The sequence below is a fragment of the Artemia sp. Qi Xiang Cuo genome, chromosome 2, assembly GCF_049724085.1.
Source record: "Artemia sp. Qi Xiang Cuo chromosome 2, ASM4972408v1, whole genome shotgun sequence".
Classification (NCBI taxonomy): Eukaryota; Metazoa; Arthropoda; class Branchiopoda; order Anostraca; family Artemiidae; genus Artemia; species Artemia sp. Qi Xiang Cuo.
The window spans coordinates 28,486,439-28,507,406 of NC_142795.1; the positions used below are offsets into that span (position 1 = coordinate 28,486,439).

At 38.1% G+C, this 20,968-nt stretch overlaps 1 protein-coding gene across 1 annotated transcript; it reads left to right on the forward strand.

Moving 5' to 3' along the window:
* The first annotated feature begins 11,911 nt into the window (after positions 1-11,911).
* Positions 11,912-15,484, forward strand: LOC148955092 (uncharacterized). The gene is made up of 2 exons (XM_089106128.1): positions 11,912-12,973; positions 15,449-15,484. Exons 1-2 carry the CDS (start codon positions 11,912-11,914, stop codon positions 15,482-15,484), a joined length of 1,098 nt encoding a protein of 365 aa, XP_088962254.1.
* The last annotated feature ends 5,484 nt before the right edge of the window (positions 15,485-20,968 follow it).

Genomic DNA, 20,968 nt, shown 5'->3' on the forward strand with positions numbered 1-20,968 from the left:
AGTGTCTTCGCCAAAAACATATTTTCTATCTGGAAATCAACTACGCTGAACAGAATGGCTATCTCAAAATTGGATGTGTTTGGGGGAATGAAGGGCGTGAGGGGGGGGGGGTAGTTGCAATCAAACACTTTCGACCATTAAAAAGGGTATTAGCCCTTTGAATTTCCAATTGAATGAGCCTGTTTTGAAGTTTCTACGACAACACCTTCTATAAAAACCTTATATGCCCCCAGGGCATAACTTAAAACTCTTTCCCTGAGGGTTTTTGGGGAATATCTTCTTCAAAAACAAATTTTCTATCTGGAAGTCAACTACGCTGAACAAAATTACTATCTCAAAATTTGATTGGATGTGTTTGGGGGAATGATGGGCGTGGAGGAGGGGGCTAGTTGCCCTCCAATCACTTTCGACTATTAAAAAGGGTACTAGCCCTTTGAATTAACAATCGAAAGAGCCTGTTTTGAAGTTTCTACGGCAACGCCTTCTATAAAAACCTCAAATGTCCCCAGGGCATAACTTAAAACACTTGCCCTGAGAGTTGTGGGGAAATGTCCTCCTCAAAAACATATTTTCTATTTGGAAATCAACTACGCTGAACGAAATGACTATATAAACATTTTGATTGGATTTGTTTTGGGGAATGATGGGCGTGGAGGGGGTTAGTTGCTCTCCAATCACTTTCGACTATTAAAAAGAGTACTATCCCTTTGAATATCCAATCTAATGATCCTGTTTTGAAGTTTCTACGGAAACACCTTCTATAAAAACCTTATATGTCCCCGGGGTATAACTTAAAACCCTTGCCCTGAGGGTTATGGGGAGTGACCTCCTTGAAAATATATTTTCTATCTGGAAATCAACTACACTGAACGAAATGGCTATCTAAAAATTTTGATTGGATGTGTTTGGGGGGATGATGGGCGTGGGGGAGGGCTAGTTGCCCTCCAATCACTTTCGATTATTAGAAAAGGGTACTAGCCCTTTGAATTTCCAATCGAATGAGCCTTTTTTGAAGTTTCTACGACAACGCCTTCTATAAAAAACTTATTTGCCCCCTCGGTATAACTTAAAACTCTTGCCCCGAGTGTTGTAGGGAAGTCTCCTCCTCAAAATATATTTTCTATCTGGAAATCAACTACGCTGAACAAAATGGCTATCTCAAAATTTTGATTGGATGTGATTGGGGGAATGATGGGTGTGGGGGGGCTAGTTGCCTTCCAATCGCTTTCGACTGTTGAAATGGACACTAGCCCTTTGAACTTCCAATCGAATGAGCCTATTTTGAAGTTTCTATGACAACACCTTCTTTAGAAACCGTATATGCCCCCAAGGGCATATCTTAAAACCCTTGCCCTGAGGGTTGTGGGGGAGTGTCCTCTTCAAAAACAAATTTTATATGTGGAAATCAACTACGCTGAACAAAATGGCTGTCTCAAAATTTTGATTGGATGTATTTGGGGGACTTATGGGCATGGGGGGGGACTAGTTGCCCTTCAATCACTTTCGACTATTAAAAAGGGCACTAGCCCTTTTAATGTCCAATCGAATGAACCTTTTTTGAAGTTTCTACGACAACTCCTTCTATAAAAACTTTATAAGCCCTCAGGGCATGACTTAAAACCCTTGCCCCGGGGGTTTTGGGGGAGTGTCCTCCTCAAAAAAGATATTTTCTATTTGTAAATCAACTACGCTGAACTCAAAATTTTTGAGTTCAAATGGCTATCTCAAAATTTTGATTAGACGTATTTGGGGGAATGATGGGCGTGGAGGGGGGTAGTTGCCCTCCAATCAATTTCGACTATGAAAAAGGGCACTAGCGCTTCGAATTTCCAATCGAATGTGCCTGTTTTGAAGTTTCTACGACAACGCCTTCTATAAAAACCTTATATGCCCCCAGGGCATAACTTAAAACCCTTGCCCTGAGGACTGTGGGGGAGTCTCCTCTTGAAAAACAAATTTTCTATCTGGAAATCAACTGCGCTGAACAAAAATGGCTATCTCAAAATTTTTATTGGATGTATTTGGGGGAATGATGGGCTGGGGGGCTAGTTGCCCTCGAATCACTTTCGACTATTAAAAAGGGCACTAGCCCTTTGAATTTCCAAACGAATGAGCCTTTTTTGAAGTTTCTACGACAACATCTTCTATAAAAACCTTATATGCCCTCAGGGCATAACTTAAAACCTTTGCCCCGTGGGTTGTGGGGGAGTGTCCTCCTAAAAAAGATATTTTCTATTTTCTAGCCATTCCAATTTCCAATCGAATGAGCCCTTTTCGAAGTTTCTGCGACGACTCTTTCAATACCAAGTGCCCGGGTATGGAGAAAAAAATAAAAAAGAAACAAAAAAAAAAAAAAAAAAAAGCAACATATTGTGCCAACATCGTTCTTTATTTAGGCAGCGCTAGCGTGCTGCTTATGATTGAACAATAGCTTAGGATTACCCCTCTCCTAATTCTTTTGAATGGAATACAGTGCTGTTTACCATCAGAGGCAACGCTGTAGAGTTGCCTATAGTAAAGGCCATACGGCTCCAATGTTTTATTATTATTTATTATTTATTATTTTTTTTTCCGCAGAGGCACTTCATATGGAAGGGTTCGTCATAGAAGCTTCAGAGGGCGATCATTCGATTGGAAATCGAGAGTTCTAGTGCCCTTTTTAATAGTCGAAAATGATTGGCGGCAACTAGCCCCCCCCCCCACGCCCACTATTCCCCCAAACACATCCAATCAAAATTTTGAGATATCCGTTTGTTCAGCGTAGTTGATTTCCACATAGAAAATATATTTTTGAGGAGGACACTCCCCCACAACCCTCAGGGCAAGGGTTTTAAGTTATGCCTTGGTGCATATAAGGTTTTTATAGAAGGAGTTGTCGTAGAAACTTCAAAACAGGCTCATTCGATTGGAAATCGAGAGTTCTAGTGCCCTTTTTAATAGTCGAAAATTATCGGAGGGTAAATTGCCCCCCCCACGCCCATCATTCCCCCAAACATATCCAATCCAAATTTTGAGATAGCCATTTTGGTCAGCATAGTTGATTTACTGATAAAAAATATGTTTTTGAGGAGGAAAGTCCCCCACAACCTTCAGGGCAAGGATTTTAAGATATGACCTTTGAGCATATAAGGTTTTTATAGAAGGCGGTGTCGTAGTAACTTTAAAAAATGCTCAGTCGATATGAAATTCAAAGGGCTAATGCCCTTTTTAATATTCGAAAGTGATTGGAGGGCAACTAGCCCCCCCACGCCCATCATTCCCCCAAACATAACCAATCAAAATTTTGAGATGGCCATTTCGTTCAGCATAGTAGATTTCCAGATAGAAAATATATTTTTGAGGAGGACAATCCTCCACAACCCTCAGGGCAAGGGTTTTAAGTTATGCCCTGGGGGGCATATAAGGTTTTTATAGAAGGCGGTGTCGTAGAAACCGTAAAGCGCCAATGGCGCAGTGGGTTTTAGGCTTCTGCAGTGATGCGATACCCAAACTCTTGTTCGTAGTTATTTTAATTTGATTCAAACTTGATTTGCATATTCAATTTAAGTTTCACTCGTTTTAAGATTTATTTATTCATTTACATTAATATATTATTAATGTAACAATTTCGTTGTTAATTTTCCTAAGAAGGAAAGAAACAGAGAGTGTAAGGCAGTAGCGGATCCAGGGGAGGGGACACTCCCCCACAATCCTCAAGGCAAGGATTTTAAGTTATACCCTGGGGACATATAAGGTTTTTATAGAAGGCGGTGTCGTAGAAACTTCAAAAAAGGCTCATTCGATTGGAAATTTAAAGGGCTAGTGCCCTTTTTAATAGTCGAAAGTGATTGGAGTGTAACTAGCCCCCCTCCCCGCCCACACCGATCATTTCCCCAAACACATCCAATCAAAATTTTGAGATAGCCATTTTGTTCAGCGTAGTTGATTTCCAGATAGAAAATATGTTTTTGAGGAGGACACTCCCCCACAACCTTCAGGGCAAGGATTTTAAGATATGATCTGGGATCATATAAGGTTTTTATAGAAGGCGGTGTCGTAGAAACTTCAAAAAAGGCTCATTCGATTGGAAATTAAAGGGGATATTGCCCTTTTTAATAGTCGAAAGTAATTGGTGGGCAACTAGCCCCCCCCCCCCCGCCCATCATTCCCCCAAACACATCCAATCAAAATTTTGAGATAGCCATTTCGTTCAGCATAGTAGATTTCCAGATAGAAAATATATTTTGGAGGAGGACAATCCTCCACAACCCTCAGGGCAAGGGTTTTAAGTTATGCCCTGGGGGCATATAAGGTTTTTATAGAAGGCGGTGTCGTAGAAACCGTAAAGCGCCAATGGTACAGTGGGTTTTAGGCTTCTGCAGTGAGGCGATACCCAAACTCTTGTTCGTAGTTATTTTAATTTGATTCAAACTTGATTTGCATATTCAATTTAAGTTTCACTCGTTTTAAGATTTATTTATTCATTTACATTAATATATTATTAATGTAACAATTTCGTTGTTAATTTTCCTAAGAAGGAAAGAAACAGAGAGTGTAAGGCAGTAGCGGATCCAGGGGAGGGGACACTCCCCCACAATCCTCAAGGCAAGGATTTTAAGTTATACCCTGGGGACATATAAGGTTTTTATAGAAGGCGGTGTCGTAGAAACTTCAAAAAAGGCTCATTCGTTTCGAAATTCAAAGGGCTGGTGCCCTTTTTAATAGCCCAAATTGATTTGAGGGCAACTAACCCCCCTCTCACGCCCACCTTTTCCCCACACTCATCCAATCAAAATGTTGAGACTGCCATTTTATTAAACGTAGTTTTAAGGTCTGGAAATTAGGTCTTTGAGGATGACAACTCCCCCAGAGCCCTCAAGGAAAGGGTTGTAATTTAAGGATTCTCCGAATCCTTCCCAGTATTTCTTATGGAAGGGATGCTCGTATAAACTTTAGAGAGGGCTCATTTGACTGAAAATTGGAAGTTCTTGTTCACTTTTTAAGAATAAAAAGAGATTGGAGGGTAAATAGCCCCCCCTCCTCCAAGCCATAAATGCATCAGATAAAAATTTTGAGATAGACATTTTGTTAAAATAGTTCAAAGTTCTGATAACAAAAAACTCCGGTGTCAATACAGGCCACCAGGGCCCGGGGGTAGGCGTTTTAAGTTATACCCTGTGGCATAACTTATTAAGGGGGGTTTATAACTTATGGGAATGGGTGTTGTATGGGAAGAACACATAGGAAATCTATTTAATTATCCAACTATAAGGTTAAAATACATACACTGTGATAGATGCAAAATTGCTTTGGCACACAAAATCCTATTAAGGTCAATTCCAAACAGTCGTAATCCCTTTGTGTCAGTAAGTGAAATGGTCTAAACCCCCTTATTGAAGATATTTTTTCAATCCATTCAGGTTTGTCAATCGCTGTCCACAAGTTTTGCAAGCTGTCTATTGTTCATATACAAGGCTTTTATCAAAGAGGTAATCGTATAGACTTTGGAAAAAGCCTCATTCGATTTAAATGGAAAGTTCTAGATCAGTTTTTTAAAGTCAAGAATAATCGAAAAGTAAGTACCCCCCATGCCATAAAAACTTGAAACTTTTTGCAATAAAAAACGAACAAAAATTAATTAAAAAAAAAACTTTCCGAAAAATAAGTTTTTCAAAGAAAAGTAAAGGCCAATTAAAACTTAATCTCAGTATATAAAAATACCTTTTAAAATTCAAACTCAACAAGACCAGAAATTACTATTAAAGAATAAATGAAACCCAAAACGAACAGAAATTAAATAAAAACTCATAGCAAAAAACATACAACAAGTAATAATATAAATGAATAAATAGATCTTAAAAAGAGTAATGCTTAGATTGAATATGAAAATCAAGCTTAAAACGAAAACAAATATTTTGCTATTAAAGTATAATTGAAACTTAAAACGAACAGAAATTAAATAAAGAATCAATGCGAACAAACATACAATGTATATTAATGTAAATGAATAAATAAATCTTAAAACGAGTGAAACTTAAAAAGAATATACAAATCAAGTTTGAATCGAATAAAAATAACTACAAACAAGAGTTTGGGTATCGCCTCACTGCAGAAGCCTAAAACCTACTGCGCCATTGGTGCTTTACTGAAAACGAATTATATTACAAATGTTTTCTTTTGTACATAATATGGAAAATAAATATTAAAATTATAGTAGAATTTTGAACTGATAAGCTTTCATCAATTAATATCATTATGCATCAAATATTCAGTTTAATTTGTTAGTTCTTTTCAAGATTGGTCAAGACAAATATAGTTTCAGTGCAACAAAATGTGGATACTAGCCCCTTCTTTAACTGTAAAAACCTAAAACCTTCTGCGTCATTGGTGCTTCACTGACGAATTACTCGTATATTACAAATTTATTATTTTCCAGTTCTTACAGCATTGAAAATGAAAATAAAAATTACAATGAAAAAAAAAATCTTGAACTGATTGATCTTTCAATAATTAAGATAATTATGTATCTAATATTCAATTTGATTTTGTTTATACTTTCCAATACTGTTTAAGACTCATATAGTTTTGCCATTTTTTTTTTAACTCTGCCATTTTTTCTAACTTATCGTGTTAGTTTGTTATGAAAACATTCTATGGCTTCTAGGCATTTCTATTTCAGCGGAAAACTGCACCTCAAACTTTGTGGAACGTGCATTTTCTTGCATGAAACACCAAAATATAATAAAATGTCAAGTTTCGGGGTGTTCCACCACTCGCAAGCAAGTGCCATTGGTCTTTTTGAATCCGCATGGTCAATTTAGGGGGTGGAGGGTAAGCTAATTCTCATAGCAGCCCCATTCCGTCGTGGTATGATTCACATTTTCAACACCTGGCGTTCAGACCATCATATAATATACCAAGCATAAAACTGCCCTAAATCAGTATAAACAAATAAAGGAAACCCAAAACGAACAAAAATCACAATAAATTTTGGAGTCATACTCATAACGAACATGTATTAATATGAGTCGGGTTTAAAACCTCTATGCTTTCTAAAAACCAGAATATAATTTGTACTTTACAGAAAAAAATTCAAATGAGTTTACTGAAAAAAAATGTACATTGTCAATTTAATATACATATGCTGATATTTATTCCCTAAAATCTTAATTAATTTTTGATTTCTTAAAGTTACAAAAGTGAAAACCTTTCATAGAATTGTTTTCAGTAAAGTGCCAATGACGCAATAGGTTTTAGGCTTCTGCAGTGAGGCGATACCCAAACTCTTGTTTGTAGTTATTTTTATTCGATTCAAACTTGATTTGCATATTCTTTTTAAGTTTCACTCGTTTTAAGATTTATTTATTCATTTACATTAATATATGTTGTATGTTTGTTCGCATTGACTGTTTATTTAATTTCTGTTCGTTTTAAGTTTCATTTATACTTTAATAGCAAAACATATGTTTTCGTTTTAAGCTTGATTTTTCATATTCAATCTAAGCATTGCTCGCTTTAAGATCTATTTATTCCTTTATATTGTTACTTGTTGTATGTTTTTTGCTATTGCTGTTTATTTAATTTCTGTTCGTTTTGGGTTTCATTTATTCTTTAATAGTAATTTCTGGTCGTTTTTAGTTTGAATTTTAAAAGGTATATTTATCTACAGAGATTAAGTTTAAAATGTCCTTTACTTTTCTTTGAAAAACTTATTTTTCGGAAAGTTTTTTTTTAATTATACTCTATAATATTCGTAACTGTACAGAAGTTCCAGCCAATCAATAATCTGAGAACAGTCACCCGATATTATGCCACAGATAGCCTACCTGTGCATAAGAATTGACCTGAAGCGTCCCAAGGCTACCGATCCTAACGAGTTTCTGTTTTTAAACTTTCATTCGAGTAAGTATTTTTATTAAAGAAGTAGTTTACAGTCAGTACATTTAACTAGACGGTAATGAATTTTATAAGTAGTTTGGTTAGTATAGTTTTTCTCGGCGCTGGGGATCGAGATGATACTCTCACGAAAAATTTCTTGGGGGTTTCAAGAAATTGTATAATAAGTGATTGGAGGGCAACTACCCCCTCCCCCCGCCCATCATTCCCCCAAATACGTCCAATATAAAATTTTTAGATAGCCATTTTGTTCAGCGTAGTTGATTTACAGATAGAAAATATCTTTCTGAGGAGGACACTCCTCCACAACCCACGGGGCATGGGTTTTAAGTTATGCCCTGAGGGCATATAAGGTTTTTATAGAAGGTGTTGTCATAGAAACTTCAAAACAGGCTCATTCGATTGGAAATTCAAAGGGCTAGTACCATTTTTAATAGTCGAAAGTGATTGGAGGGCACCTAGCCCCCCCCCCACGCCCCTCATTCCCCCAAACGCATCCAATCAAAATTTTTAGATAGCCATTTCGTTCAGCGTAGTTGATTTCCACATAGAAAATATATTTTTGAGGAGGGTACTCCCCTACAACCCTGAAGGCAAGGGTTTTATATTATGCCCTGGGGGCATATAAGGTTTTTATAGAAGACGTTGTCGTAGAAACTTCAAAACAGGCTCATTCAATTTTAAATTCAAAGCCTTTTTAATAGTCGAAATTGATTTGAGTGCAACTAGCCCTCCCCCCTCCCCCCTCACGCCCTCCATTCCCTCAAACACATCCAATCAAATTTTGAGATAGCAATTTTGATCAGCGTAGTTGATTTCCAGACAGAAAATGTGTTTTTGAGGAGGACACTCTCCCAAATCCCTCAAGGCAAGGGTTTTAAGTTATGCCCTGGGGGTATAACCGGGGGAGCGCCATCTATAGTATATTCAATGCTATTGTGTCTGAGTTTGTATCTTCGCTGGTAACTTGGAAAAAGTTTCTGAATTATTTTGAGTTCTTTTCCTGTTGTTGTTCACCCTCCAAAGATAGATTTTTTGTAAAATAGTGTATGTTTGACCTTCTCCAATTGTTAGAATAAGCGCTTTTCACTGGATATTTTCACCAGCGCCATCTTTTTTTGGGGGTAGATTGGCACGCCATCTATAGTTTCAATTCTTTATAGTGCCATTTTTTGATTCCTCATTGTTAAGGAGCGTACTGGGAACTAGCAGAAGAGGGGAAGGAACCTCCCGCAAGCGACGTAGTACCCGCCGGTATTAAGTTACCCGTAAATTGCGGGGGACAATTGAGGGGGTCCTTCCACTTCACTTGTTCCTAGGTTCCTTCATTCTGCTTGTATTTATTCAGCGCTCGCGGATTGCGTAATAATCATTCTGTAGCAAAATGGCAAGCGTGAAGCTTGTGTTAAATGCTGTACTGAACTTTGTTGAGCGGGCGATGAAGGCTGGAAACCCGATAGACAGTATTGTCAAAAGTGCGGTATCACATTTCTCCGATGCGGATATATTCTAAGCGAAAAAGGTGATTTGGGATGAAGCCGAATATGTGACGAGAGTGACTGCAAGAGACAAAAGTTCGGATAATGTCATTGACATAATGAAATTTTTTAAGATGTGTGACGAAAAAAACATTTCGCTCCCGCGGTTCGTAGTATACCAACCTGATGACGTACCGATTATTCCAGGCGAAATAAGTGCAACTTTGACGAGAAAAATGGGAGAGCTATGCCGAAAGTTCGACAGTTTCGTCGAGTCTAAGTATCAGCTGCGCAATTCCTATCAGTCACGTGAGAATAACGGAAAGCATAAACAGACTTACGCCGTAGTTCTCAAGAATCCGCCCCAAGGACTGACTGATCCCGAATCAGAGAAAGACTATTTAAATAGACTGTGTGGATAGACAAGCAATGAAATCGTCGAACTGAGGCCTCGTATGTGTGGTTAGAGAGTTCTCGTTAAAGACAAAGCGACCGCAGATTCCATTGCACAGGCTATTACCAGTACCAATAATTCCGTAGTCGCGAGAGTAATAAGTCCCTCTTTCTTCGGGATAATTCGCCACGTCCCTGCTAGTATTTCAGAAGAGGACTTACGCAGTTTAGTGTCAAAATGTGTCGAAGCTTCTGGAATAGGCAAAACCAGGTCATTCAAACTGAAGTTTGATTTGCGTGAAGACCTACAGAGTGCAATCAAGTCTCCCCCCGTGATTGGGTATGAGCGGCTGCCGATTCACGAATACAAATTTATGCCAATCCAGTGCTACAAGTGTCAATGCTTCGGCCACGCAGCAAAGGCATGTCCAAATCCGCCAAAGTGCTCCCGTTGTGCTGGGAAACACTCCAGCTCAAAGGACAATCCCTGTCAGAACCCCCTCAAATGTGCTCTATGTGGTTCGGCAAACCATCCCTGTTACAGTTTTAAATGCCCTGAAGCACAGAAAGCCTTAAAACAATGAATAATCTTGAACTCAAAGTTGTATCATGGAACATGAATGGTGGAGTTCTGGCTAAACTACCTCTGGTTGAGCAATTAGTATAGGAATATGACATAGTCTGTCTACAGGAGCACTTTCTTACAACAGAAGGACTTCAGCTTCTTGAGGTCAATGACAGCTTCAGCGTATTCAGTGTTCCTGCAAAGCGTTCTGGCAGAGGTAGACCCTCTGGTGGTATTTCAATACTGGTAGGCAGAAGTCTTAATCCTTCCTTGTACAAGCAGTCTGATTTCTTCGTCGGTGTCTGAATTGCTGATACAGCTTTATTCTGTGTCTATATGCCCACGGATTATCGTGACGATGAATCTGATGCAAGATTCAATGTTGCTTGTGGACAGATTTGTGGAGCAGTTGACGGATGTGTTACGCAAAAACTGTCATGCATTGTAACCGGAGACATGAACTGTAACCTGTGCGACAACAGCCCGAGAACTCAGGTTCTGGTAGCTGCCTGTGAAAGTCTCCGTGTACTTGAAAATGACCTGGACTACACGTATGTACACAACTCCGGCTCTGTATACTCCTTTGACTCAATGCTGTGCTCTGCAGATGTGAAGACAAACGGAAAATGTAGGGTAAAATTAAGCATCTGTGCTTCCGACCACCTACCCATCTCGAATGTGTTCTTTGTCACTAATAAACCTACTCAGCCCGATGAATGTCACCGTAAATGGGTGGTAAAATCTGAGTGGGGAAAAGCCGACTCTGCGCTTTTCAAGTCCGTGTATGATAATATACTTGAAAAGATAAAGGTCCCATTTCAACTGCTTCAACAAGGTTCGCCTGTTCCCGATAATGAGAAGCATTACACATGCCCTACACTGTGCCGAAAAGGCTGCAGTTCCGACACGAAAAGTTCGAATCGGAAGTGAAAATCCACAGTGGTCTCAGAATGTACAGTTGTCCGAGTCTTGTAGTCGATCTAAATTCTGGTATACAATATGGAACGAGTAAGGGCGCCCTCGTCAAGGTGTCTTGAATGATATCAGGCTATATACTAAGCGAAAGTTCGCCAAGACACTTGCTAAACACCGAACCGACTTAATGGACCAAAATTGCAAAGTGCTTGAAGGTGACCCAAATGCAGTCTGGAAGTATATTAAAAAGAAAAGGAGTCCCAAATCTCGCAAAGAAGAAATTTTGCCAAGGGAAAGTAATTGGAATAAATATTTCACCGCCGAATTCTCACCGTCGAACAAGGCTCTCGAGAAAGAGTTCGAAAAAGAGCTCGACTCCCTCCTAGCGTCAAATGAACGAAGTGTCGGGTTCGTTATTACTGTCTCTAGTATCCGTCATATGCTATCTAAACTGAAAAAGAAGTATTCTCGAGGTGATGATAATATTTGTGGAATGCATCTGGCTATTCGGGGTGACAATGTGTTAAATTACCTTGCTCTTATGTACCAGATGATCTTTAACTGCGGTCTTGTCCCCGATGTTTTCTGTGTTGACATCGTTACACCAGTTCCCAAAAAAGGGAATGATCCCAGGAACTGTTGATCATACCGCCCGATAACTGTTGCGCCGGTATTCTGCAAACTCATGGAAATGCTTGTTTTTGGTGACCTAAGTGAAGCTTGTTATACTCCCGATTCGCAATTTGGGTTTAAGAGTGGTACTAGTCGCGAGCATGTTCATTCGTTGATAGCTAAATTTTTGCTCAGTGCTCACGATAATAAGGATACACTTGTTCTAGCAAGCCACGATGTGAGTAGAGCATTTGACTCCGGTATCCACGCACATATACTTAGTTCTGCTTGTAAACGCGGAGTTGACTGTTCGGTCGTCGTTGTATGGAGGAGCATGTATAGGAGGCTGAGAATGAAGATTAAAGTCCCCACTCATCGCGGTATGGTGGTATCCACCGTAGTTATACCTGTCCATAAAGGTATCCGGCAAGGCTCCATTACTTCCCCTTCTCTATACAACAACAGTATTATCGTCCCTCAAGAATCTGCCAAAACATGTTGCATATATCTAGGTATAGACGTGTCGCTCATCAATTACGCTGATGATATACTTAACGCAAGTAGGTCTGTTTCAAGGGTTGAGGATAACTACAATATATTGAGTGATGAATATACTAAGATTGGGCTAGCTTTTAATGCTGCCAAAAGTGAAGTAGTTGTTTTTCGTCACAACGCGAACGATTCGACCTCGATTAGCGTGCTCCTAGGCGATACTGCGGTGAGCTCAAAGCCATCTCTCACTTACCTTGGACTGCCAATCGCTTCAGATCTGCGGTCTACTCGTGAAGCACTGGTTGAGCATTTTTCAGAAAAGGCACGCAAAGCATATGGACTACTTCTACCCTGCAAACGTATGTATAACCGCCGTATACTCGGAAGGCTTTATTCCGTGTTCGTTATCCCGCATGTTCTGTCACTCTCGCCGTTTTGGTCTCTTTTCACCGAAACACATAAGCGCTCAGTCCGTCGGGTTTACTATAAGTATGCAAAGTATCTTTTAAGTGTTCCGCCATGGGAGAGAAACTCAAGAGTTTCGAAAAATTACAGCGTTGTGGACCCGACTACTGCAGCTACTGAGCGAATCGTTCGATTTCGGCGTTCGCTCAATCCTGATCATGATATGTACCGAGCTATCGTAGGCTAGTTTGAATAAGAGTTTAGTATGCTGTATATAGATTGTTATTGAAGTCTTGTTGTTTCTCTTATTGTGTTTTATTTTTCTCTTTTTTTTCTTTTTTTCAATACTCCGTTGTGTAGCCTTGTGTTATTTATGATGGGAAATAAAAACCATTCATTCATTCATTTAAGGTTTTTAAAGAAGGCGTTGTCGTAGAAACTTCAATAAAAGCTCATTCGACTGGAAATTCAAAGGGCTAGTGTCCTTTTCTAATAGTTGAAAGTGATTGGAGGGCGACTACTCGAAAGAAGCCTCATTTCACCCGCACAGTTTGGATTTCATAGGCAGCACGCTAGCACTGCCTAAGTAAAGAACGATGTGGGCACAATGTTTTTTTTTTTTCTTTTCTTTTCTCTCCATACCCGGGCACTTCGTATCGAAGGAGTTGTCGTAGAAAATTCGAAAAGGGCTCATTCAATTGGAAATCGGAGTGGCTAGTGCCCTTTTTAATAGTCGAAAGTGATTGGAGGGCAACTAGCCCCTCCCCCCCACGCGCATCATTACTCCAAAAACATAACAAACAAAATATTAACTTGCCATTTTTTTCAGCATAGTTTCTTTACAAATAGAAAGAATCTTTTTATGGAGGACACTCCCCCACAACCCACGGGGCAAGGGTTTTAAGTTATGCCCTAAGAGCATATAAGGTTCTTATAGAAGGTGTTGTCGTAGAAACTTCAAAAAAGGCTCATTCGATTGAAAATTCAAAGGGCTAATACATTTTTTAATAGTCGAAAGTGATTGGAGGGCAACTAGCCCCCCCCTCACGCCAATCAGTCCCCCAAACACATCCAATCAAAATTTTAAGATAGCCATCTTGTTCAGCGTACTTGATTTCCAAATAGAAAATATGTTTTCGTGGAGGACACTCCCCCAAAACCCTCAGGGCAAGGGTTTTAAGTTATACCCTGGGGGCAATATAAGGTTTTTATAGATGACGTTGTCTTAGAAACTTCAAAACAGGCTCATTCGATTGGAAATTCAAAGGGCTAGTACCCTCTTTAATAGTTGAAAGTGATTGGAGGGCAACTAGCCCCCCACGCCCATCATTCCCCCAAACACATCCAATAAAAATTTTTAGATATCTATTTCGTTCAGCGTAGTTGATTTCAAGATAAAAAATATGTTTTGAGGATGACACTCCCCCACAACCCTCAGGGCAAGGGTTTTGTGTTATGTCCTGGGGGCATATGAGGTTATTATAGAAGGCGTTGTCGTAGAAACTTCAAAACAGGCTCATTCAATTGGAAATTCAAAGCGCTAGTACCCTTTTTAATAGTCAAAAGTGATTGGAGGGCAACCAGCCCCTTCCCCCACGCCCATCATTCCTCCAAACACATCCAATCAAAATTTTGAGATAGCCATTTTGTTCAGCGTAGTTGATTTCCGGATAATAAATTTGTTTTTGACGTGGACATTCCCCCACAACCCTCAGGGCAAGGGTTTCAAGTTATGCCCTGGGGCATATAAGGTTTTAATAGAAGGCCTTGTCGTACAAACCTCAAAACAGGCTCATTCGATTGGAAATTGAAAGGGCTAGTGCCCTTTTTAATAGTTAAAAGTGATTGGATAGCAACTAACACCCCTCTCAAGCCCACCATTTTCCCAAACACATCCAATCAAAATTTTGAGATATTTATTTTGTTCAACATAGTTGAAAGTTCTGGAAATTAGGTCTTTTAGGATGATAAACCCCTCAGAGCCCTCAGTGCAAGGGTTGTAAGTTATGCCCTAGGGGCATAGGGGAATTTGTTGTATATGATTTATAGAATAGATTTTAGTCTTCCTCAAATTCAATTTTTATATGTTTAAAAACTAAATGTTGACTTAAGATTAAATTAAAATTCACTCTGATAATGCTAATTCCCAGTAAGACCTCTCAGCAGTATCTCAAGAACGACTGAGGGTATTATGTTCAAACGTTCGGGGTTACTTCTGCTCTTAAAATTTAAACTGCAAGAAAATTAAACTGGATTACACATACACGTGTTTTAACCCATGTCTTCCAGTATTGGTGTTCAAAGTTTACACGAATCTACAAGATTGATTTCGTGTAAGCCCCTTTATTGTCATTGCATGGATAGTGCTGGATGAAAAAGAGTAAATCATTTAGGAGTTTGCCTTTGTAACCTTACTTGTACCATTGTAACCTTAGCCTTTGTTTGTGCTGAACTATGTCTTCCCGCCAAATATGGGACTATTAGGAAAGTCAATGTTTGTCACCTATATTAATTGTGTTTTTTTTATATAAAGGCATATTTCCATACCTATTGAGATATTTGTTGTTTTTTTTAACGGGAGCCCAGTACTGGACCTTTGGCGGGAGCTAGGTGTTAGAAAATATTACCTGAGCAAAAAGGAATATATTATATGTAAAAGGAGTCCATAAGCATTTCTTTTCGTACGAGAGAAAAATATTTCTTACCTATTTAGGTATATGTTTGTTTTATGAACGATATCCTTTGGTGAGAATTAGGCCTTAGAACAAAGAACACGGGAGCAAAAAAAATATGCTATATAGGGAGAAGAATAGGGAGCTCGACAATGTTGAACAACTAAAAAATTGCAATACAATTTTTAGTTTTCAGGAGACAAATGATGAGTTACTACCTCTTACTGAATAATACTTAAATATATGAAAATTTATTTAAAAAATACGCTTTTTACAAAAACTGCAGTTCTTGGGGTAAATATTAATATCATTAATAACGGTGTCGCAAAGGTTAGCCAAAAATCCTCATTGTTAAATAAGCGGTGATAGCACTTTGTCCATAAACTCTTTTGGATAGATACTGGAATGTCCAACCAGGCTGAAAAGAATTAAAGCAAAATTGTTAATAAAAAATTATTTTATGGTACAAATTGGGTTAGTTTGTTTTAAAAAGTTGTTAGTTTCAGTAAAGCGAGAGTAAAATTTTGTGGGGGCTTAATGCTGGGTATGTAGGCCTGTTACACTGGTTTATATAAAGTCCGTAAATATGTAAACTTGTTGGTAGATTATTTTCACCTTACCAATCCTAGATCGTTATATTTACTTAGGTACGGAGCGTAAGTTCTATTAAAGTGGTATGAAAGGCCCCTTATCGTACAGAGTGGGGGGACGTGGCAGCCTTAGCTCTCATAGCTAAAATAATTTCTGTTCATTTAAGTCTTTGTTTAAACTTTGTCTAGGTTACTCTTTACGTTTACATGAAAAACTTGTTTTTTAGTTCAGTTTCTGGCCTGTTTTTGGTTTTATTACTCCAACAATATTTTTGTTTCATTGGGGGGGGGGGTGGTATTGTTCACCTTACCAATCCTAGATCGTTATATTTACTTAGGTACGGAGCGTAAGTTCTATTAAAGTGGTATGAAAGGCCCCTTATCGTACAGAGGAAGGGGGGGACGTGGCAGCCTTACCTCTCATAGCTAAAGTAATTTCTGTCCATTTAAGTCTTTGTTTAAACTTTGTCTAGGTTACTCTTTACGTTTACATGAAAAACTTGTTTTTAGTTCAGTTTCTGGCCCGTTTTTGGTTTTATTACTCCAACAATATTTTTGTTTCATTGGGGGGGGGGGATTGTTTGTTGGTTTGAATTTCTATTCTTCAGATTTTCAGTTATAAGTTGTAATTCACTATATGTGATAATTTGAATTTTATTATTCTTTAGATTGACTTATAATAAGCAGTGAGGTCCCGGGTCTCTTTTTTACAGAAGGGAGGGGAGAGAGCAATCACTTTTGCTGAATTGGGTCATGATCATTATTAAAAAGAAGGAGCTTCAAAAAAATTTTTGTAAAGGTATTGCATAATAAACGTAGTAGAAATTAATCAGGTTTATATTCTTCTTTTTTTATAGTAATACTAGTCACACGCGTCTAGTGAATCACTATATGGGCCTACCACCAGTGTCAGCAACCTGGTTCTTTTTTATTTGAGATCTAAAAAAAATTTACCAGCTTGATCTGACAAATAATATTTTTGCCATATCTGGATTTAGAAGAACAGCCTTTGCCACCTAGAATTCTTTCTATATTTTAGCTGAGAACATTTCAGAAATCTTGTAATAGCGAATCACGACCTAAAAGCAAATTTGTCCTACTGCTTGGAAACGCATAACGAGAAAAACACGATTAGCAATTTATAACGCTCGACACTCCAGTAAATGAAATAGAATCAGTTTAATTGTCCTTCGGACATTGATGATTGTGAAAACAAATAAGCAGGGTAGGATAATTTTGCTCTCAGAAAACGAATGGCGCTTCGATTAGGATAAAACGGAATTATCTGTCGCTAAGCAGCAGTGTCGTAAAGAGTCCCCAGATTGACTGTTTTAAAGAGGGGAAAAATAGCGTTAAGTGGTAGAAAATCTCAAAATTTTATTTGCTTACGGAGTTGGATAATTTCGCTCTAAGTTCACAAATATATTTTTTAATTTTCTGTCAACAAACTGTTTACTGTTTTTCGTTATCCCACTTGAAGAGACGCGATTGATATTGGGATGTTTATCCATTTGCTACATATCTGCGGCTACTTGCATAAACATGTTGTACTCGTAGAGTTCAGAATTTGTAAGGGATTTAACAACAGAAAAAAGACATGGTTTTTGTGTTTCTGACAGTCTCCTTTGTTTCTGAACTAAGAACGGTATTACTGATCCCACTTCCATTGTTAAATTTGTAAAATATCAAGAAGCAGCAGCCTAAAGTCATATCTCTTAGTCTTGCTTTGGGTGTGATATTAGGTAGTGGTTCAATTTTCTTTCTAATAGCACACCTGAGCATACTAAGCGATCAGATCCTAATAGATTCTCGTACTGATCATTAGCGATTCTTCGGCATGTCGTTTGATCTATCTATCAGTGACTAGTGGAAACTATTTCAAGTGTGGATTTATTACCGATATCTTTAGGTTATAAATAAGAAATTTACCCCTTGGAGGGTTCAGCAGGGGTTTCATAGAGGTCTTTGGGTAGAGAGAATCAAATCAGATGGTACAATTTCTGGAGCTCGGCGACTTACTTCTCCTGTCGCTGTCTAATCGAGTATCATTTTTCTCCGTCAAAATGAGATCTAGCAGCATGCTTTTCATTGCAAGTGAACTTTTTCTGCGGCATATTATTTTGTGTCTGACATAGTTTATACCCGAAGTTTGCCTTCAATGTTCTCCATGACCACTGTCTTTCCAAGACTGGAATTACGAACATCATATTTTTTTTAATAACCTTCAAATTGGTAATCCAATGAAGATGTTTTTTATGCCGTTATCGGATTTCAAGACAGTGTTGGCCTAAAAGATGAATGAAATAATTTCCTCCTTCTCCCCCCCCCCCTAAAAACTAGCTGTCGAAACAAATGTGTAACATCACCGAATTTGAAAATGGACGGAAGATATACAAAGAAAATCGACTTCACGGGTATGCCTCGATCTCTGTGCCTGTAAAAATCTTTGCCCAATGGAGCCGTATTCACCAAGTACATAATTTTGGGGAGAGAATATACCCTGTCCTCTGCAGACATATCTGCCTATTGAAGGCACCCAGTTTTACTCTTTGTTGTATAGCCTTTGAAGAAAAGCTTTAAGCTGTGTGATTAAATATGTGGCGTTCAAATGAATGACAGAAAATCCACGAACATGCATTTCTTAAATGGCATGATTGTGACTAACTAAGCTGCTAATTTTGAAAAAAAGTGGTTTTCTGAGACGCGTCTTTTACGCTTAGGTGGTAAACTAAGCGTAACAAGGAACCTTTCTTTGTTAAAGGAAAACCTACATTACAAATTTTTTCACACTGTATTTTGAATAAAAAAATATTGGGGGCGCTGAAACATATTTTAGACATTTTGTAATTTTAAGAGGGTGAACCTCTCCCCTCTCCTCCTAGTAACGCATTTCGGATATAACAAGTGCAGATCGATCCCTTTAGTAAGTAATTAACTTGTAAAGGCAATCAAAGATTTAAACACACAAGACACATCTCAAATTCTCTTTGAAACACTTGGAAAATAAAAGTAAAGCTTAGGGAAACCTGTATATCCTAGAATGTTTTCTGTTCTTCAAGAATTATTTTTCCAGTAAAATTTTGATAAGTCTGTCCTCAGTTCCTGATAATGTTTTTAAATAGATAATGTCTTTAAGAAAACAAGAATATGTGTAGTAAAATTCATGGTCTAAATCAGTCCTTTGTCCTTCTTAGTAAGAATGCTTCACTATTTGCTTAATCTAATAATAACTCATTTTATCAAAACTAAAAATATTATCTTTAAGAAGTAAAGAATAATTGTTTCATTGTCTATTAACAAACAACAAGGTCAAGCCGTTAATGGTAGGGTTACTAAAGAGCAATCCCTGTAAGTAGTAACCAGGGTTGTAAACAGAAGTTGAATAACAATTAGTATATTAATTAGATCTGTTTTTTTTATTTTGATTCCAAACATGTAAAATTCATTAAATGTAGAGCAGCGTATTGTCAGAAAATTAGGTTAGCATTAGGATTAGAAAATTTTCTGTTCTAGAAAAAAAAGGGAGTAGAAACTCCAATAAGTGGTAGAGTCTTGACGAAAGTCTCAACGTTCAATTCAGAATATCTGAGAGCCATAGAACGAAGGATTCGAACATACATAACAAATGTTTGAAATTTTTGTGTTTTTACTCGTGAGCGTCACAGCTACGTTTTTTTAAAGTGGGTGTTCGTATCAAGTCATTGGTCTTATAATATTGAGAGAGGGCTCATTCTGCGGTGAGTTATTTAGAAAAGAGCTCGTGTCCATGCATGGTGCCTTTGTCGTCTCTTTTGCGCCACAAATCAGCAAATAGTGCCCGAACAGGGCCAAAATGCTATCAAGCGAATGTTCTGATAGCCAATTAGTTTAAAACCACCATAAACAGGTCGTATAATACATCCACGTTTCGAAAGACAGACTGCTGCGAGATGGATCATATCTTCTGTAAATATGCAATAGGTTACTATAAAATGAATGAATATTACAGATAATAATTTGAAAGCTTCATTTACTTAATCTTTATGTCAGAGGCGCCTTCCCTTTCTGGGGAGTGAGGGATGCCGGAAGCACGAAAAATCGTACTTTAAGGACCTAATTTACAAAGTTTTCGTGAGAGATATTTCAGATCAATTTAAAAGGGGGACAATATACCTACTAACCGTCCTCCTTTTGAAGGAATGTATTTTGATTAAGCTTTAAGAATGGGTGTTGAGAGGGGTAGTGACTCCTTTCTAATTGTGGAAAGGTTTTGAGTGTGGAATTAAAGATTTTATTCATATACTCACCCGCTGTAAGGATAGATAAGGGGAAATCATCCCAGGAATGAGGTTTTTAGAAAATTTTCTCAAAAAGTTGGAAAACATTAAAGTGACAGTTCGTTTTAACTTTTTTTTTCACGAATGATATTATCCAACCTGTGTCTTTATAAAATTAAACGAATAACTACCGTTTTGAACCGCAGTGAGAGTTTTGGCCAAAATTGGGCAAAATGGCACGCATCTAAAGATATGTTTAGCTACACAAATTAACATGTTTTATAATTGACAAGATGGATTATCCTCAGTGGAGTCGTATCGCGGGGAGGGGGCAGTTGCCCACCCCACAATAATCTGAGAATAAATTATTATATAGCCCACACCCCTTGACTCTCTGGAAGGAGACCCCTCTTAACCCCCCCCCCCCAATAAAATGCCGGAGCTACGCCACTGGCTATAATTTATGGTATCTAACGGCCTTAATAATTTTATGATTTGTTTAAGAGTTTGCAAATTTCTGTAAATTTGAACGAATTCGCAAATTAGTTTTAAAATTATATTCCTAGCGTCATTTCCAAATATTATTTAGCCTCCAGTAAATAAAGCTGTCAACCTTTATTTTCACCGTCATAGCAATGGATAATTTTGGAGCTTCAAATATATGAAGTTCTATTTTGCAGAGTAACATCTAGCAGTGCCAAAACTTCACCTCCCA